General features: G+C 44.4%; 3 protein-coding genes and 1 non-coding gene across 5 annotated transcripts in view; 3 read left to right on the forward strand and 1 right to left on the reverse strand.

The window, feature by feature from the left end:
* The window catches only part of Pfdn5 (prefoldin subunit 5), a 5,832-nt gene extending 5,075 nt beyond the window's left edge, over positions 1–757 (forward strand). Inside the window, exon 6 of the mRNA XM_015493537.2 lies at positions 553–757. Coding sequence (XP_015349023.1) covers positions 553–629 — 77 coding nt within the window. The 3' untranslated portion in view covers positions 630–757. The remainder of the gene's footprint in view (positions 1–552) is intronic.
* A 136-nt stretch (positions 758–893) lies between these two features.
* Myg1 (MYG1 exonuclease) lies at positions 894–6,548 on the forward strand. Its single transcript, XM_015493535.2, has 7 exons — positions 894–1,232; positions 1,400–1,512; positions 3,510–3,669; positions 5,282–5,434; positions 5,771–5,893; positions 6,000–6,181; positions 6,332–6,548. Exons 1-7 carry the CDS (start codon positions 1,020–1,022, stop codon positions 6,528–6,530), a joined length of 1,143 nt encoding a protein of 380 aa, XP_015349021.1. The 5' UTR covers positions 894–1,019; the 3' UTR covers positions 6,531–6,548.
* A 281-nt stretch (positions 6,549–6,829) lies between these two features.
* Positions 6,830–19,602, reverse strand: part of Aaas (aladin WD repeat nucleoporin) — a 14,305-nt gene continuing 1,532 nt past the window's right edge. The window contains exons 3-17 of one of the 2 annotated variants that reach the window (XM_048802816.1): positions 16,692–16,757; positions 15,584–15,639; positions 15,174–15,265; positions 14,785–14,831; positions 14,443–14,541; positions 13,818–13,961; positions 9,146–9,266; positions 8,601–8,725; positions 8,403–8,463; positions 8,161–8,251; positions 7,873–7,966; positions 7,719–7,786; positions 7,406–7,487; positions 7,204–7,288; positions 6,830–7,073 (exon numbers count right to left, since the gene is read on the reverse strand). In XM_048802816.1, coding sequence (XP_048658773.1) covers positions 6,852–7,073; positions 7,204–7,288; positions 7,406–7,487; positions 7,719–7,786; positions 7,873–7,966; positions 8,161–8,251; positions 8,403–8,463; positions 8,601–8,725; positions 9,146–9,266; positions 13,818–13,961; positions 14,443–14,541; positions 14,785–14,831; positions 15,174–15,265; positions 15,584–15,639; positions 16,692–16,757 — 1,453 coding nt within the window. In that variant the 3' untranslated portion in view covers positions 6,830–6,851. The remainder of the gene's footprint in view (positions 7,074–7,203; positions 7,289–7,405; positions 7,488–7,718; positions 7,787–7,872; positions 7,967–8,160; positions 8,252–8,402; positions 8,464–8,600; positions 8,726–9,145; positions 9,267–13,817; positions 13,962–14,442; positions 14,542–14,784; positions 14,832–15,173; positions 15,266–15,583; positions 15,640–16,691; positions 16,758–19,602) is intronic. The other variant, XM_015493534.2, reaches the window with a different exon arrangement.
* Trnav-cac lies at positions 17,766–17,839 on the forward strand. Its single transcript has one exon. It is a non-coding gene; the product is annotated as a tRNA-Val (tRNA).

The raw sequence follows: 19,602 nt of genomic DNA on the forward strand, positions 1-19,602 counted from the left end.
TCCCAGCCCTCAAAAGACTTCCATATTACAATTTTCTGGATGTGTCAGACTAATACAGTACTGTATTTTGTCTCAACGTTTAGCATATTGACTGACACATGGTAGACTCTAAATTCGTGTTAGTGTGTGTCCCCTACAGTAGATTGCTTATTAAAAGTTTTAAACAGGGGCTAGGGTTGTGGCTCAGCGGTAGAGCTCTCACCTAGCATTTTCGAGGCCCTGGTTCAATCCTCAGCACCACATATAAATAAATAAAGTTATTGTGTCCAACTACAACTAAAACAAATATTTTTTTTAAAAAGTTTTAAACAAACTGATTTGGGAGTCTGAGGCAGGAGGATGGCAAGTTTGAGGCTAGCCTCAGCAATTTAGTAAGGCCCTAAGCAAGGTGATGAGACGTTGTCTCAAAATAAAAAGGGCTGGGGATGTAGCTCAGTGATAAAGTGCCTCTGGGTCAGTTTTCCAGTACAAAACAACTGTAGTTGGTAGTTCACCTGTTTCTTTTCCTTTAGCTCCTGACAAGGATGTGACTCTTCCTTTTTTCCCCCGTAGCTGTCATGGAAATGATGAGCCAGAAGATTCAGCAGCTCACAGCTCTAGGGGCAGCTCAGGCTACAGCCAAGGCCTGAGAGTATGTTGCAGAAATGGAGCAGAGGGACCCTGCTTCAGGGGATTGGGACTTTGTGGGAGTGACCTCCTGGTGTCCGGGGAGGGGAAGGATCTTGTGTTTAATGCTAATAAATGTGCCAGCTGGGTAGAGTGTTGGTCTGTTCTTGCATTAAGCAAGGGCCTGGTGATGAGATGGGAGAGGGTGATCGAGAGGGTGACCCCCTTCCCAGAGTCTGATAAACAAAGGTAATGAGAGCTGCAGAGAAACTGCTAAATTGAGTGCTCCGCCAGAGGGCCGGTTGCCATAGGAACAGTACGCAAGCGGAAGTGGAGCTGCGTGGGCGCTTTCCCCTTCCGGGTCGGCCCTTCCGGGTCGGCCCTTCCGACTCCAGCCGGAGTAGGGGAGCCACATGAGACGCACGTTCTTGCACTGTTTCTTAACGCTGTTGCTGCCGAGATCAACCCTCCAAACCCGGCGCTGTATGCTAAGCCCAGAGTCCGGCCCGCCCCCAAAAAGGTCCCGCGGCAATATGGTACCACCACGAATCGGGACACACAACGGCACCTTCCACTGCGACGAGGCGCTGGCATGCGCTTTACTTCGCCTGCTGCCTGAATACCGGGTACGGTCTGCGAAAACTGACCCTGTGACTGCTTGCGGACCCGACGGGGTCCCTCTGGTGGCTCAAACAGTCCGAGCACTGCCCTAGGCCTGATGGAAAACCTGCATTAATCCTCTACCCGCACGACCGCGTCCTGATAGCCTCTTTGCCTGCTGTGTCCCCTGTAGGATGCAGAAATTGTGCGGACTCGGGACCCCGAGAAACTGGCTTCGTGTGACATCGTGGTGGATGTGGGTGGAGAGTACGATCCTCAGAGACATCGATATGACCATCATCAGAGGTGAGTCCTTAGATACCACTTGGTTTTTGGGTTTTTGTTATTGGTTTTGGCGGTGCTGGGAGTAGAACCCTGGACTTGCTCAGCAAGTGAGCGCTTTACTACTGAGCTACACCCTCAGTCCTAACTTACTTAACTTACCCCTGTGCTCCATTTCAACCTTTCACTGCTCAGGTCCATGTTAGGGAACAGTTCGACTGGAATCGAACTTGCAAGGCTTTTTGGAACTATACAGCCTTCCATCCCTCCTGTTCTCTGCCTGCCTTGTACCCATCTCCCTGGCCTTGGACCTCCCTTGGCTCCTAATAACTCCCTCCAGCTCCTCCTAACTCGACTTGTTTGGCTTATTTAGGCTTCTATTCACCATTGCTGTCATCAGCCCAGCCAATACCCCATCTGGGATTAATGTGTCCTGTGCCCTTGGTGCCCCACCTCTGACTACTGGGCTTACTTGATTTTGGCAGTTAATTACAGTTCAAATATGTGTAGTGTTTATTTCGTTTATACTCTTCCACTGGGAATTCCTCTTGTTCAAGGGTAATCCATTATCCACAGTACCATTCCCATCCTTTTCCCTCACCTCAAACCCCTGTTCACATCCCAGCCCAGTGGGCTCTTCCAGTGAGCATTTCTTCAGTTTTCAACCTGGAAACATCCTCAACCCCTTTTATCAGTAGAGGAAATATTGTTTCCTTCTATTGGGAGGTTATTTCTCTGTCCTATTCCAATCTGTAACTTTCTCTTTTGGAACTTCACATCACAATTCTGCCACCAACCTTTCTATTTTTCCTTCATTAAAGCCAAAACTCTGCTCAAGCATCTTCCATCTTGAAAACAAACAAAGGAAGAAAAACAAAGCACTATCAGTGATACTGTAATATAAAAGTAGTTAGGGGCTGGGGATGTGGCTCAAGCGGTAGCGCGCTCGCCTGGCATGCGTGCGGCCCGGGTTCGATCCTCAGCACCACATACAAACAAAGATGTTGTGTCCGCCGAGAAATAAAAAATAAATATTAAAAATTCTCTCTCTCTCTCTCTCTCTCTCCCTCCCTCTCTCACTCTATCTTTAAAAAAAAAAAAAAAGTAGTTATTGCTGAGGGATTATAAAGATGTTCGGGGGTTGATGAGGATGGAACCTTGAGCATGCTAAGGTAGTGTTCTACCTCTAAAATTTTTAAAAGACTTTAAAACCATCTGAATCAAACATGTACAGAATTTTTTTTTCTTTATTCCCTAAACAATACAGTATAACAACTATTTACATAGCATTTACATTGTATTGGTATTATAGGTAACGTAGAGGTGATTTAAGGTACACAGGACAAAATGTTTATTTAAATAAGGTACTGATGATCTGAGGTTTGGTTCAGGGGTAGAAAGCTCACCTAGCATGCGTGAGGCACTGGGTTCGATCCTCAGCACCACATAAAGTAAAATAAAGACATTGTGTTCACCTATAATTAAAAAAAATATATTAAAAATAAATAAATAAGGGCTGGGATTGTGGCTCAGTGGTAGAGCGCCCGCTTAGCATGGGCGGGACCCGGGTTCGGTCCTCAGCACCATACGAAAATAAAGGCATTGTGTTGTGTCCATCTACACCTAAAAAATAAATATATTTTAAATAAATAAATAAGATATTTGAGCATCAGTGGAATTTGTTATCCATAGGGTGTCCTGGAGCCAGTCTTGCACAGATTCTCAAGGACAGTTGTACTTGTTTGGTTGCTTGTATTTGTCTTCTTGCAGCAAATAAAACACAAAACCCGAGATATGGTAAACATTGAGTTTTAGTCATTGTTCAGTGAATGCATGAATGGAGACTCTAAGCCGAGGTCTATGTTAATCTCTGAGGAATAGCCAAGCCCCTCCCGGCTGGGCTTTCTCCTCCCAACTTCTGCAGTGGCCCCCACCCTCCCATGTCTGCACAGGTGAGCACTCACACAGTATTCACTGGGGCTGGCTTCTTCACCTCAGCCCTACCTCCCTGTGCTCCTCAGGTCTTTCACAGATACCATGAGCTCCCTATGCCCTGGGAAGCCATGGAAGACCAAGCTGAGCAGTGCTGGACTCATCTATCTACACTTCGGGCACAAATTGCTGGCCCAGTTGCTGGGCACTAGTGAAGAAGACAGCATGGTGGACACCCTCTATGACAAGGTGGGGATCTGAGGACAGAAATGTCCCCAATATGCATCTCTACCAGGCCTTCTAGGCATGTTACCATGCAGCATTCAGGGCTGGGCCTCAGGGTTCCTGGACTATTTACCACTACCCCATATCCCACCCCATCCCCATCCATCTCATTTCACAAAGGGATGATCTCTCTCCATCTGCATCCTGGGGTGTCTGTGAGAAGTGGATGACATACCACGTGGAAAGGGCTTTGGTGTTTTTATTCTATGGTGATTTTGTTTTTCAGTCTGATCTCACTATGATGCCCAGGCCAGCCTTGAATTCCTGGGCTCAAACCACCTTCCTGAGTAACTAGGACTAAAGGTGTATGCCACCATACCTATTATCGCAAAGCAGCATTTCCCAGTCCTAGTACACGTAAAAATAATTACTCAGAACTTGAGTACATAGAGGAAGCTGCTTATATGTGGAAGCATCAAGCTCAGAGGTTCTCCCTGCCCTGAAGTTTGAGGAGTTCATGTCTCGTCGCCACTCTAATTCACTTGTAACACGGGAGTTGGGAAGGGACTAATTTTGAAAATATCTTCAAGTTCCACCAGGTTCCCTACAAGCAGCTTTCTGCTCTTGGGGAAGGAATAGGACTCACAGCCCTGGGTTCATCAGATCAAACATATTTTATTTTAGTGTCAGAGATTGAACCCAGGGGTGCTTAATGACTGAATCATATCCCTAGCCTTTTTTATTTTTATTTGGAGACAGGGTTTCACTAAATTGCTAAGGCTGTCTTTAAACTTGGCAATCCTCCTCTCTCTGCTTCCTGAGTTGCTGGGATTACAGGCATGTGCTATGCCCAGCAGATAGCAGCTTTTTAGACTGCCAGGGTCAATTTTAATTTCCATTCCTGAGAGGTTACTAAGCAGCTTACTAATTTAAATGTTTTTTTGTTTCTTTCTTTTTGTAATGGCATTTGAACCCAGAGGTGTAGCTTTACCACTGAAATACATTCCCAGCCCCTTTTATTTTTTGAGATAGGGTCTTGCTACATTGCTTAAGGCCTAAGTTATGAGGCTGGCCTCAAACTTATGATCCTACTGCCTCCCCCAGTTGCTTGGATTACAGTCATGCACTGTGCTAGGCCAAACCTGTGTTGGGGATCCAAGCATCAAATTAGGGTCCTGTCTAGTCTAGGTCTCATTCTTCCCTACTCAATTTATGTGCTTACAGACCTTCTTGTAACTCATTTACTGCCATTGAATAGACTCTATAGCCCACTTAGAGCTCTACCCTCCACCAGTGATAGGAATCTACTCCCATAGTCCCCTTTAGGAACTGAGATCCTTCTTATTCAAAAGCCAGCAGTGCCCTCCCCACACATGCTGGCCATGGCTTGGGCTTGGTACAGTGAGCAAGCCCTGGGTTAGAGGTCAGGTAATTTGAAACCCCATCCCAGCATTATTAGCTCTCTGATCTTTGGGCAAACCCGGTTCCCCCCCTCTTCATCCAGTGAGTGGTAAGATCCTTAAAGGGGTATTGTGAGGATTAAGTGAAATAGTATGTATGGACATACTTTGAAACCTATGTGACTTTGCACAAATGGTAGGTATCCTCAAGAGCATTTCCCATGCTGCTGCCATAGATGTATGAGAACTTCGTGGAGGAGGTGGACGCAGTGGACAATGGGATCTCCCAGTGGGAGGAGGGGGAGCCTCGATATGCACTGACCACTACTCTGAGTGCCCGGGTTTCTCGACTTAATCCCACCTGGAACCATCCTAACCAAGACACAGAGGTAAAGAGGGCCCCTGGGAAAGAGACCCTGAGATGTAAAAACCTCAGAGGAAGTTGGAACATTTGCTCCTCTTTTTTTCTTTTGCACCAGGGATTGAACTCAGGCACTAAATCACTGAGCCACATCCCAGCCCTATTTTGTATTTTATTTAGAGATAGGGTCTCACTGAGTTGCTTAGCACCTCACTTTTGCTGAAGCTGGCAATCCTCCTGCCCCAGCCTCCCAAACCTCTGGGATTACAGCATGCACCACCACACCCAGCTACATTTGCTTCTCTAAACTCTAGCAAAGTAAAGTTTGGGCCAGCACCATGGTTCCAATTCCTACCATTCCCAGGCAGGGTTCAGGCGTGCAATGGATCTGGTTCGAGAAGAGTTTTTGCAGAGACTTGACTTCTACCAACATAGCTGGCTACCAGCTCGGGCCTTGGTGGAAGAAGCCCTGGCCCGGCGATTCCAGGTACAAGTCTAGGAGAAGGCATTGGGGATCAGTGGTGGCTGGCAGGCTGATGGTCATCTGAAACTCCCATTTTTATCTAAATATTCTAGCGTTACTTCTCTTTCAGGTGGACCCAAGTGGAAAGATAGTAGAACTGGCAAAAGGTGGATGCCCCTGGAAGGAACATCTCTATCACCTGGAATCTGGGCTGTCCCCCCCTGTGGCCATCATGTTTGTTATCTTCACTGACCAGGCTGGACAGTGGCGAGTTCAGTGTGTGCCCAAGGAGCCCCACTCATTCCAAAACCGGTGAGGCACCAGGGAATGACCCTGCACACCTTCAGGCCTGTTTTAACCCTATCAGGGAATGCTGCCAACCTTGGCCTCTGATCTTCTCCCCTTTCCCAGTTTCTCAGGTCTGTTTGCTCCCACAAACTCCCTTTTTCTCTTCATTTGTAGGCTTCCTCTACCAGAGCCGTGGCGGGGTCTTCGGGATGAGGCCCTGGACCAGGTCAGTGGGATTCCTGGCTGCATCTTTGTCCATGCCAGTGGTTTCATTGGTGGGCACCACACTCGAGAGGGTGCCTTGAGCATGGCCCGTGCCACTCTGGCCCAGCACTTAACACCTAGGCCTGCCTCAGATCCCCCAGTCCAATAAAACAACTTCTCTTATGGATCCAGTCCTTTATTCATTATTACCCTACATTATCCTGGGAACTTGCTCAAACCTGGCAAAAGCAAAACATCTAATATGTGCAACATCTTATGCTACAAGTTTTCCTCAACACTAACTTCTTGGTTTTGATTTTCCAGTCATTTTTTAAAAGAATCTAGTTCCTAGGGTTAATAACTGAAGAATTCAAAAGTAGCAGATAAAAAGCAACAAAGCAGGAACTTATTCCCAAATCCTTGCCCCCTGCCCCACTGCAATTCCCCTAGACAAGACAGTCCGATAACTGAATGGAAAACAAACCTTTAATTAGAGGTGGGGATGAGGAGAGTGGGGCTGAAGAGTTGGTGGCCCTGGGAGAGGGTCCCAAGGGGCAGAGCTTGGGGATGTCTCAGTAAATAGTGGCAGATCATGAATAGAGCCTCCACCAGCTGGGGGCTCTTGGCTCCGGCCAAGCACTGGACTAAAACGTGGAAACTGGGCATTTACAAAGTACAAAGGGATGTGGGCGATCCGGCCTGTGGACCAGCACTGCAGAATAAGGAAGAAAAATATTAAATCCTGGGTCCCAAGGCAGCCTCATGGCAGAGCCACACAGCAGCCAAGGGCCCTCAGCTTCTCTACCCCAGTCCCCAAAATCCCAGCAGCCTGGCCTACTCACCACACTTAGCAGGGCCCCTTTATTGAAGGAAGGATGGAAAGTGATGAGCTGGGCCTGGGCTCCTGGCTCACCCTGGATAATGCCACTAGGGGAAGCATAGAAATAGGTGAGAGGCAACAGGAGGTTGTGCCTGTAGTGGCTTGTGGGTTTAGTGTGTGAGAGTGGCCAGGAACCCAGACCTAAATGCCTGCCCAGCACTTACCAAGGAAGCAGCTCAAACACAGGGCTGTTTCGAGTGCGAAAAAGGAGGATGACTGGTTTCCCATCCTGTACCCGTGGGTTTCCTAGAAGAAATAGGTCCAGTGCTGGGGGTGTTGTTCAATGGCAGGGCACTTGCCTAGCATGCATGAAGCCCTGGATTTGTTCCCCAGGACCACAAAAAAAGAAATGGATCCACTGACAGAGGGAACTCGAGTAGCAGTGGAGTTCCAGAGCAGGGGCAGAAAACTAGAGGCTTGGACACACTTGATTAATAGGAAAAACTGACCTAAGCAAAGCCCTTCCCTCTGTCTCACCTTTCATAAGCACAGCAAGACGCTCCCCGCTGGGGTCCCAGACCATGGAGTGGGCCTCTCCCCCGAGCCTACAGGCCAGGACAAGAAGTGTTAAGTGTGGCCCTTGCCACCTTCCTTTTTCACACTCCCTCCTTTCCTCCCACACTCAGCTCACCTCTCCTCACCATCTGGTGTCTGTATTGTTGTTTCAGACAGATCTGCCACAATCGTTGCTGACTTTGCACCTCCAACGCGCCCTTTCCCCTCACCTGTAGATAATGGGAAAGGTTCTGAGAAGTACAGAAAACACCCTTCCCATTGATCCCCAGTCAGCTCATCAATATTTCTGAAGTCTCCTAAGCTTCTGTACTTCCCTTTACCCATCACGTTACCATCCTACAGGTTGCTGCCTCCCTCCGATTGTCCCAGACATTCTGCATTCTGAAGTGTTGCCCTAACTCACCACAATGTTCTGGGAATAACAAGGAGTAAATCAGTGGTTCCCCCAATACAGTGAACAGCAGTCGTTTTCCATCTGGGCTCCAGCAGCCAGTCTGGGGTCAGGAGGCAAAAGGCAGGGGAAGGGAAGTCTATAGGGTGATGCAGAAAGGAAAGTAGTATAGGAGGTAGGGAGCCAGGCTTGGGGAATTTAGAGTCTACTGGACATACCACCTCCCCAGCTTCTGTGAATCACAGCCTCCTTACCTGACAGCGCCCTGATAGAGTGGGCCATCTCTCACAAGTCCACATCTGGGCCTCCCAGACTCTGAACCAGAGAGATAAATTATAGCTTAGGGCCTCCAGGCTCCTACACCTGGACCCCCTCCCTCTGGCAGTCCCAGGGTCAGGTTCCAGGTACCAAGTGCCTTTCTCTAGGTCCTTACCCTTACCCTTCCCTCATACCGAAAGACAGCTGAAGGAGTGGTGGCCAGGACTTTGCTGCCATCTGGGGACCACAATAAGTTAGTAACTCCGCCTCCTCGAAACCATGGAAGTGGGACACAGATCTCTGTTGAGATGTCCCATACCTAGGTGAGGACGCAGGAGAGTGAGACAAAGGAAACTCAAGCACCCCATCAGCTTACAGTGGGCTACCCTCTTTAATGTACACAAAAGAGAATGTTAAACATGAGGACATGGATTTATGTTTACAATGAAAGCAGACACTTAAATCTGTGAGGGTGCCAATGGTAAAACTGCTTCCATGATAAGTTAAAGATTGGACAAGGATCCCACTCCCTCCCACATGATATTTTCCAACACCAGGAAAAAACTTCTTGCCTCAAGTCAAGAGTAGAAGCAGAGATGGCATGAGGGGTACAAGGTTGGGGATGTGGCTCAGTGGTATAGCATTTTTCTAGCATATGTAAGACCCTGGGTTCCATCCTCAGCATGGCAAAAAAAAAAAAAAAAAAGCAGGGGTTAGGGAGAGGATAGGACCAACTCACCAGGATTGCAGCATCCACAGGTGAGGCTGAGAGCAGCCGCCCCCCACTGGGGGCCCAGGCCAAGCTGGTGACTGGTGTGTGTCCAGGATGAGACAATACCTGGGCACAGCCAGAAGAAGGTCTGACAAAATAGAAGATATGGGATCAGTAGATAGAAGAAAGCCCTGTGATTGCGTTTCTTTGCTTCTCCTAACACCTCCCAATCTCAATAGTACCTCCCAGCTCAAATCTAGGTTGGGGAAAAGGGGTAACAATCATGGAAATTAAAGGGGGAAAAAAGGCAAAGGAAGGAAATCATTGCCATTAATGGGTGATGTGTAATGTCAAGGCCAGAATGAAAAGAAGTAAGCTTTCACTCCTCACCCCAAGAGACAACTTCTGACCAGTAAAGGCAGACAGAACAACACTGAGTGTCATGCTCCCCCTAAAAGACAGCCCTGTCCCCCAGGCCATCCAGCCCAGTGTTAGGATCATTGATGACATTATCTAAAGGTTCCCAACACTTCTCAGAGTTACCTCACATTCCCCAAAGCTCCAAAACTGCTTTTCTGCCTATCTTTGTTAGGATGTCTCCTATATCTGTGCCACACAATGATTTTTGCTGGGAAATAAGTGATGGCACCTGCTGTCCCTTTTCTTTCTTTCTTTTTTTTTTTTTTGTACTAGGAATTAAACTCAAGGGCTCTCTACCAATCACATACCCAGCTCTTTTTATTTTTCATGAGACAGGGTCTCACTAAGTTGCTGAGGCTGGCTTCAAACTTGCAATTCTCTTGCCTTAGCCTCCCTAGTTGCTCGGATTACAGGCATTCATCACCATGCCTGATTTTCTGCCCGGTCATTCATCTCTATTTTCAGAGCCATGTACTTGGCCTGACAGGGACAGGCTACTACCTAATTAATACCACAATACCACACTTTCCCCTTTCCACCAAACTACAATCACCTTTAATCCCAATGAGGCCATAGGCCACTGATGTACAACTATTTTCAACTTTAAAATTAATGTCACAGCTGGATGTGGTGGTACATACCTATGATCCCAGTAGTTTGGGAGGTGGTTACAGGGGGATCGCAAGTTAAAGGCCAGCCTCAGCAATTTAGTCTGGCCCTAAGCCAGTTAGCAAGAACATATCTCAAAATAAAAAATAAAAAGGGCAGGGATTGTGGTTCAGTAGTAAAGCCCCTATAGGTTCAATCCCTAGTACCAAAGAAATAAAATAAAGCATAGCAGCTGGGCACAGAGGCACACATGGCTGTAATCCCAGGGACTCAGGAGGCAGAGGCAGGAGGATCACAAGTTCAAGGCCAGCCTCAGAAACTTAGCAAAACCCTGTCTTGAAATTAATTTAAAAAGGGGAGAGGGGGAGCCTAGGGACTTCGCACAGTGAAAAAAGCACTTAAGTTCAATCCCCAGTATAAAGAAAAAAACATTTCAGAGCTATCTTTTCTAATCAGTTTATAGAGCTCTATTCTCATTCTTTTTAGGGCTCTGCTTTATACATCAAATATAATTTGTTTAGATGTGCTTCTACAAATGGACATTTCATTGTATAAAATATTATATAAAATATTTTCTATATTCAGCCTACTGCAGTTGTGCAAGCCTGTAACTCCAGCTACTCTGGAGACTGAGACAGGAGGATTCCAAGACAAGAGGATTCAAGGCCAGCCTCAGCAACTTAGTGAGACTCTGTCTCAGAATAAAAAATAAAAAAGGAAGGAGTAACTCAGTGATAAGAGCATCCTAGATTCCATCCCCAGTATCACAATTTTTTTCTTTATCCACATCTCTTGTATTGTCATTTGTGTAGAGCAGAGTTTTAACTATAATTCAGGAATAAAAAGCTTACAACTTTAAAAAAATAATTATAAATATTTTATTTAGAGAACTTAGGTTGCTTAGCACCTCACTTTTGCTGAGGCTGGCTTTGAACTTGCAATTCTCCTGCCTCAACCTCCTGAACCACTGGGATTACAGACATGCGCTACTGCACTCGGCTTCTTTTCTTTCTTGAGACTGAGTCTTGCTAAATTGTTCAGGTTAGGGTTGGGATGTAGCTCAGCGGTAGCACACCTTTACCTAGCAAACATGAGGCCCTGAGTTCAATCCCCATTATTACTGGGGAAAAAAATTGCCAAGATTATACCTGAACTCAAAATCCTCCTGCCTCAGTCTTCTGAATGTGTGATTACTTATACATGCCATGTAATCATTTGAGACAGGGTTAAACTTCTTAATTAACTGATTGATCAACTGGTACTGGGGACTGAAACCAGGGGCAATCTACCACTGAGTCACACCCAACCCTTTTTAAAAAATATTACTTTGAGATAGTAAGTAGCCCAGCCTGGGCAACTCCTCCTGCTTCGGCCTATCAAGTTGCTGGGATTACTGGTGTGTGCCACCAGGTCCAGGTCATTTTTTTTTTAATGGCTTTTTTTTTTTTTTAATGGACACAGTATCTTTTTATGTCTTTATTTTTATATGGTGCTGAGGATCAAACCCAGTGCCTCACACATGTGAGGCAAGGGCTCTACCACTGAGCTACAGCCCCAGCCCCATCATTTTTTGCAATGAAAACCCAACTTTATCATACATTAAAGTTCCATATATCCTAAAATCTGTTCCTGAATATTATTCTGTTACATCAATCTATCTTTCTTTTTTATTTTTGGTAGCACTGGGGATTCAATCCAGGGTTCCATGCATGCTAGGCAAGTGTTCTACTACTTAGCTATACTCCCAGGCCCTGTTTTTCTATTGTGCCAATAACTCAATAACTTTCTTTAATACCTGGTAAAGCAAGTCATCCTTCACTATTCTAACTTTTGAAAGTAATTGTTTCACATTTATTCCTTAAGAACTCTAATTATCATTTGCCAATTCTGATTGGAAGTATACTAAATTTGCCAGGCACAGGGGAACACATGTAATCCCAATAACTATGGAGGGAAGTTGAGGCAGGAGGGTCTCAAGTTTGAAGCCAGTCTCAAAAAATAAGGACTGTGGATGTAGCTCAATAGTATAACACTTGCCAATAATGTGCAAGGCACTTGACTCATTTCCCATCACTGTAAAAAATAAATAAACAAATAATAAAATTTTAGGGCTGGGGATGTAGCTCAGCAGCAGAGTGCTTGCCTCACACGTGTAAGGCACTGGGTTCAATCTTCAACACCACATAAAAATAAAACAAAATAAAGGCATGCTGTCCATCTACAACTACAAAAAAAATTTAAAAAAAAAAAAGACAAAATTTTTTAAAATGAAAAGAACTGGGGATGTAGCTTAGTGGTAAAGCATCCCTGGGTTTAATTCCCAGTATGTGCCACCCCCCCCCAAAAAAAAAACCCTCTCTTGTATTACCTATTGTCAGGTAGGGGGCTGGGATACAGCTCACTGGTAGAACACTTGCCTAACATGTACAAGGCCCTGGGTTCAATCCCCAGCATTGAAGGGGGAAAAATCCAATCTATTGCAGGTAGATGATAGGGTTACATTAGTTTCAGAAAAATTAGTTAGGGCGGGGCTAGGTTGTGGCTCAGTGGTAGAGCACTTGCCTCGAATATGTAAGACACTGGGTTCGACTCTCAGCACCACATATAAATAAAAAATAAAAGTCCATCAATAACTAAAATGAATAAGATAAATAAAATTTTTAAAAAATATGAGGATGGATCCTGCAACTTTCTTAGAAAGAGGGTATTAACAGAAAAACTGATGAAATCCAAATAATGTCTGGATTTTGGTTAATAACAATGTACATATATCAGTTTCCTGGGTTTTTTTTATTCCCACATTTTTTTTACTGGTGCATTACAGCTGTACACACTAATGGGATTTGTTGTGACAGTCATACATACACACAAGTTTCTTAGTTTTATTTGTCATCAATGAAACTGAGACCAGTGGTACACTGGTGGTACACCTTTGGTACATGTCCATTATCCCAGCAACTCTAGAGGCTGAGGCAGGAGGATCCCAAGTTCCAGGCCAGCCTCAGCAATTTAGCCAGACTCTTAGAAACTTGATGTTGCCTCAAAATAAAAAAGATTTTTAAAGGGACAAGTGTGTAGCTCAATGGTAAAGTATTGCAGTATCTGTCTCACATACACATGCAATCAAGTTTTCCAAAATTTTCTTTGATGTGGAATAGTCCAAATAACAGAGATTATCTATTCTTGGGACAATTTCATATGACTTTCATAAAACCATCTCAGTATAGCATCTTTTTTAGTGGCAGAGTTTATCCTTTTCTTCTACAATCCACTTTCGTAACATTTTACTAGAAATCAAACATTTATACTTTTCCAATTTGTTGGTCTTTTTTTTTAGTTGTAGTTGGACACATACCTTTATTTTATTTATTTTTATGTGGTACTGAGGATCAAACCCAGGGCCTCGCACATGCTAGGCAAGTGCTCTACTGCTGAGCCACAACCCCAGCCCCCAATTTGTTGGTCTTAATAGGTACAAAATATTTTCATAAATAGAATCTAGAGAAAGGGATGGAACTTTCTAGCACACCACCTTGACCTTAAATGCTTCTTTATCATACCCCAGAGAAGTACTGTGAGGACAAAGAACTTCTTCCAAAACTCTCACCACCCACCACCCGTGGGATGGCCAAATTAAGACAGGTTGCCAAAGCAGGCTGCCAGGACTCACCGGGTAGACAAGGAAGTGGGGTCTAGAGTCCATATGAGAATACAGCTCTGGCAGGCCACAGCCAAGACAGAGGCACTGAGCGGCTTCCAGGCCAGAGCTGCCACATTTCGCTGTAGCCGATGCTTCAGGGAAGGAATTATAGTGCTGGAATGTAAAAGTAGGGAACTGAATCAAAGCAGGGACATTAACACTCAGGAGACCTGAGTGTAGTTAAGGAGGGAGAATCACAGAGAAGAAAGCTAATCCATCCAGGGCCCAGGAGAATCAGGGATATTGTGGGTAAGATAAAAGCTAGATCTAGAAAAAGGACACATCGGGCTAGGGATATAGCTCAGTTGGTAGAGTGGCTTGCCTCACATGCACAAGGCCCTGGGTTCAATCCCTAGCACCAAAAAAAAAAAAAAAAAAANCTTCCCTTTTTCTCACCAGGACACGATTTCAAATTGAAATTTTATTAAATTAAAAAAAAAAAAAAAAAAGGCACATCTAGTTATGAAACATCCCTGAACCCAGTTCTGGAAGGAACCCTGTGGACCAGGCTCAAGAACTATACACTCCCCTGGGATCAAGGCTGGAAGGAAGGGAGAATGACAAGTCAGAGCTGGCCTCATACACCTACACGCACCTGTTGGCATTATACACACGAATGGTGTCATCCTGCAGGGCCACCGCAAACTTGTTGGTGTGAGGATGCCATGCAAAGACCCTCAAGCAGCAGCTGGACCTGGGCAGAAGTGAGTTCGGTTGACATTTGTTCTTCCCACACCCCAACCCAACATTCCCTTCCATATGAAAAGATGTTTGTTATTTACTTTTTCTTTTACTCCTTTTGTGGGTAGGAAGAATGAAAATGTGGTGAACAGTCAGGAAAGGAATGGAAGAAGTCTCCATCTTGACTTCCCTATCCCCAAAAGAAGTTCCAAGGTTCACAACTCCTCCAACAAGGCCCCAGAGCTTGTGTACTCACCAATTTGTGACTTGGGCAAATTCAGCAATCAGATCTTCACTCCTGAGCTATAAGAACAAAGCAGAGGGCTGGGTTGTAGCTCAGTGGTATAGCACTTGCCTAGCACATATGAGGCACTGGGTTCAATTCTGAGCACCACTTATAAATAAATAAATTGAAAGTCCATCCAAAAAAAAAAAAAAAAAAAAGTATGTGTGTGTGTGTGTTAAAAAAAAAAAAAAAGAAAGCAGAGAGAGTACACACTGGGACAAAAGGAGTCATCCCTCCCACAGGGTAACTGGACCACTTCTGCCCTCTGAAATCACCCCACCCAACTCTGATCTCAAAGAATAGGAAAGGGGTGATGAGGGAACAATGCCCAGGGAGGGCCAAAAGGAAGTCAAACTTACAGACAGGTGAGGGAACAGGGACCCATGGAGGGAGGAGGCCCATCGACAGAGTGCCAGGGCCCAGCTGGATGCCGTCTTCACCCATTCAAAAACTGTGGGGTTAAGGAAACAACTCTGATACACCATTCACAGGGCACTTACTAAGCAGTACTCTCTCAGGTGAGAACAAGCAAGAACAAGCACTTCCCAGGTCCCTCTGCCCAGTAAGGACTCTGGACACCTCCCTCTTTACACCTATTCTGGGTTATAAGGGTAGTAGAAGGGGAGAAAGATGACAGGAAAAAATGGGGCTAACAGGAAAAAGGCCGGGCAAATGGGTACTGCGGTGAATTCAAGAAGAATATGAGGAGATAGGCTGATAGGAGATACCAACCACAAAACTAGAGGAAGCTGGAGGGACAAACACTTACCCTCTTCCTCTGAGTTTGCAATTTCATTCAGCACCCCAAAAAGGCCCACATCACGCCTGATAAGGAAAGAAAACCATGACTCAGATTATTCTGATCCCAAGTCCCCCTATATGCATTTCATTCTTTCACTAAACATGTATTAAAAGTAAGGGCAGGGGCTGGGGTTGGGGCTCAGTGGTAAAGCACTTGCCTCACACGTGAGAGACCCTGGGTTCGATCCTCAGCACCACATAAAAATAAATAAACAAAATAAAGATATTGTGTCAATGTATAACTAAAAAAATATTAAAAAAAAAAAATAAGGGCAGGGATGGAGATATAGCTCAGTTGGTAGAGTGCTTGCCTTGCATGCACAAGACCCTGGGTTCAATCCCCAGCACCACAAAAAAAAAAAAAAGTAAGGGCACTCATGCTTAATGAGTGCCAACTAGGTACCAGGCACTTTATGTTTTGTCCTTTCATTTACCTATCACAAAAATCTTCTAAATAGTATTTTGCCCATTTACAGATGAGGCAACTAAGGCTCAAAGGTCTTTGGGGCTTTCTGAGCCAGTCAAGAAGTCTGAACTTGTGCTAAGACAGTGAAAGGGAAACCCTGGAAGGGTTTGAAGCAAGAGAATAAAGCATTAGCATTTCAGAAGGATCAGTGTGGAAAGACATTAGAAGGAACCAAAATGGAGAAAAAGGAATCAGTTATGAAGTTACTTCAGGACTTCTCCAAAATAAAGATGAAGTGGCCTGAACCAGTAGGAATGCAGAAAAGGAGATAGATCTGACAGATTTAGGGAGTAGAATACACAAAATTTGAGAAATAATTAGACATAGTAAGGGCAATACCAAGCAGCAACTACAACAGTTAATATGTTCATAATGTGCTAGGTTTGGGTTAGGTGCCTTGAGTGATCTCCTTTGGCCATTACCAAAACCCTACACAGGGCTGGGGTTGTAGCTCAGTGATAGAGCGCTCGCCAAGCATGTGCAATGCGCTGGGTTCAATCCTTAGCACCACGTGAAAAAAAATAAATAAAATAAAGGTATTGTGTCCAACTACAACTAAAATAAATAAATAAATATATATATATATATAAAATAAAAATAAAAAACTTACATGGGCTGGGGTTGTAGCTCAGTAGCAGAGTACTTGCCTGGCATGTATGGGATACTGGAGTCGATCCTTGGGGCCACATAAAAATAAATAAATAAAGCAAAGGTATTGTGTTCATCTACAACTAAAATATATTTTTAAAAAGCCTACAAAATAGGCATTGTAAACAGAAATTTTAGACAAGCAATCTGATTATGAAGAGACTAATATGAGCAAGGTAGCAGAGACAATAACACAAGCTTGTAATCCCAACCACTTTAGAGACTGAAGCAAGAAGATCACAAGTTCAAGGCCAGCCTCAACAACTTAGGAGAACTTCTCTCAAAATAAAATGGGATGGGAGCTGGGATTGTGGCTCAGTGGTAAAGTACTTGCCTAGCACGTGTGAGACACTGGGTTCAATTCTCAGCATCACATAAAAATAAATAAAAATAAAGGTTCATCACCCATGTATATATGGTTGTATATACTAAATTTTAAAAAAATAAAAAGGGCTGGGGATGAAGTTCAGTGGTAGAGAGCCCTGGGTTCAACACCACTATAAGTGATGGGGGAGACATCTGATCAAGTGCAGGAAGCCATCAGTGAATTATATGAGGGTCTTCTATCAGTATGGTGGCCAGGGAGATTTAGGTTTGGCATCGCAAACTCTTTAACTGTCTGTGGCTCTCCCAGGGCAACAGATTGCCCAATGCACGTGACCTTTATCTCTGCTCTATTAGGAAAATCCCTCATAGTAGCTCCAGAGATGGGGAACTGGACAGCCCAACTTTAACCTTTTTTGGTGAAGAACATTCTATGGAAGGGCTTTGATATTTCCCAATATAAATAAAGCAGGCGCAGGCTCCATTTTGCCAGAGTATAGAAGCTCAATCCGTCTGATCAGCTTGCTCGACCTGCCCCAACTTTTGAAACAATTTTCTGCAACCTGTGGTTTTTTCATTGGTTCTATTTTTCTTAGCTTTTATTTCTCAGCCAGTCCATTCCACCAAGGGGAACCCCATTTCCACCGCCTGAGCAGGACACGGGCAGGAATCAAGGTGACATAAATGGGGAATAAAAGAATAAGGAAGGGGCTGGGGATGTAGCTCAGTTGGTAGAGTGTTTGCCTCACATGCACAAGGCCCTGGGTTCAATCCCCAGCACCTTAAAATAAATAAATAAATAAATAATTTAAAAAACTGTCTATTTGCCTCAGAGCCTACCTTAAAACCTTCTGCTCCTGAATAATACAGCCATTCCTTGAAAGAAAAACCCCAGGGAAGAAGCCTGATTGAAGAGGGAAATGGAGATACTGAATTTAAACAGGCTTAACATGCAACATCTGTGGAGTATCTAATCGGGAATTAGATACTCAAGTGAACACCCAGCTCTGCTGCATCAACTGGAAGTCCAGCCCCAGGAACATCAACATTTAAGGGACATCAGGAAGGGAAGCCAACAAAAAGAATGAGAGGACTGGGGCTGTAGCTCAGTGGCAGAGCGCTTGCCTAGCATGTGCGAGGTACTGGGTTCCATCCTCAGCACCACATAAAAATAAACAAATAAGGGGCTGGGATTGTGGCTCAACGGTAGAGTGCTCCCCTAGCACGGGTGGGACCCGGGTTCGCTCCTCAGCACCACATAAAAATAAACAAATAAAATAAAGATATTCTGCCCATCTACAATTACAAAATAAAATAAAATAAAATAAAAAGAATGAGAAGCAACAACCAGAGGTAGGAGCCAAAAAAGAGCCAGGGAGCAAATGGCTCAATGAATTGATGTTCAACTTCACTTACACATGCAAATTAAACTGTACTGCAATATCAAACATCACAGTTTAGTAACACACAGGTAGGGAACTCATGTGCTGTTCATAGAACCATATATGTATACAATTTTAATAAAGGACTATTCGGGAACAGCTCACAAAATAAATGAATGAATATACCCTGGAACCCAGCAACTTAATTTCTAGGAATTTCTTCCTATAGATGACAATGGTAATAATGATGATGACTGAAGGGATTAATGTGTGCTAGGCCTTGTTCTATAAGTAATTTATATGTGTTAACTCATTTAATCACCACTACAACCTTGTAAGACAAATTCCAGCCCATAAATGAGGAAAATGAAGGACAAAGTAATTAAGAAATTTGCCCAAGTCACACAGTTAAAAAATAGCACAGTCAGAAACTGAACCCAGGTAATGTGGCTCCACTCCTAAATATGAATGACATATGTATGAGATTAATCCATACAAGCTGACACTAACCTTGCTGAGATTCAGATAAAAGCTCAAAAGCGACAATGGCATGAGTTGGAAGAAAAGAGCAGGTTCACAAACCAGAAAGCAAAACAAGTCAACAGAGATGAAATGGAACCACTGTTGCACAACCTTGTGTTCCACAATAAGAACCAGAAATTTGACATAATTTGATAATCAAGCCAGGCACAGTGACACATGCCTGTAGTCCCAATGACTCCAGAAGCTGAAGCAGAGGATCACAAGTGTGAGGTCAGCCTCAGCAACTTACCAAGACACTGTCTCAAAATTAAAAATAAAAAAAGGGCTGGGGATGTGGCTCATGCGGTAGCACGCTCGCCTGGCATGCGTGCGGCCAGGGTTCAATCCTCAGCACCACATACAAACAAAAATGTTGTGTCTCCCGAGAACTAAATAATAAATATTAAAATTCTCTCTCTCCCAAAAAAAAAAAAAAAAAAAAAAAAAAGGGCTGGGGCCACTGGGGCTGTAGCTCAATGGTAGAGATGGTAGAGCACTTGCCTTGCCTAGCATATGTGAGGCACTAGACTCAATCCTCAGCACCACATAAAAATAAATAAATAAAATAAAGTGTTCATCTACAACTAAAAATATTTTTAAAGAGGGGGCTGGGGATGTAGCTCAATGATAAAGTACCCCCGGGTT

The sequence above is a fragment of the Marmota marmota genome, unplaced genomic scaffold, assembly GCF_001458135.2.
Source record: "Marmota marmota marmota unplaced genomic scaffold, marMar, whole genome shotgun sequence".
In the NCBI taxonomy this organism is placed as follows: domain Eukaryota; kingdom Metazoa; phylum Chordata; class Mammalia; order Rodentia; family Sciuridae; genus Marmota; species Marmota marmota.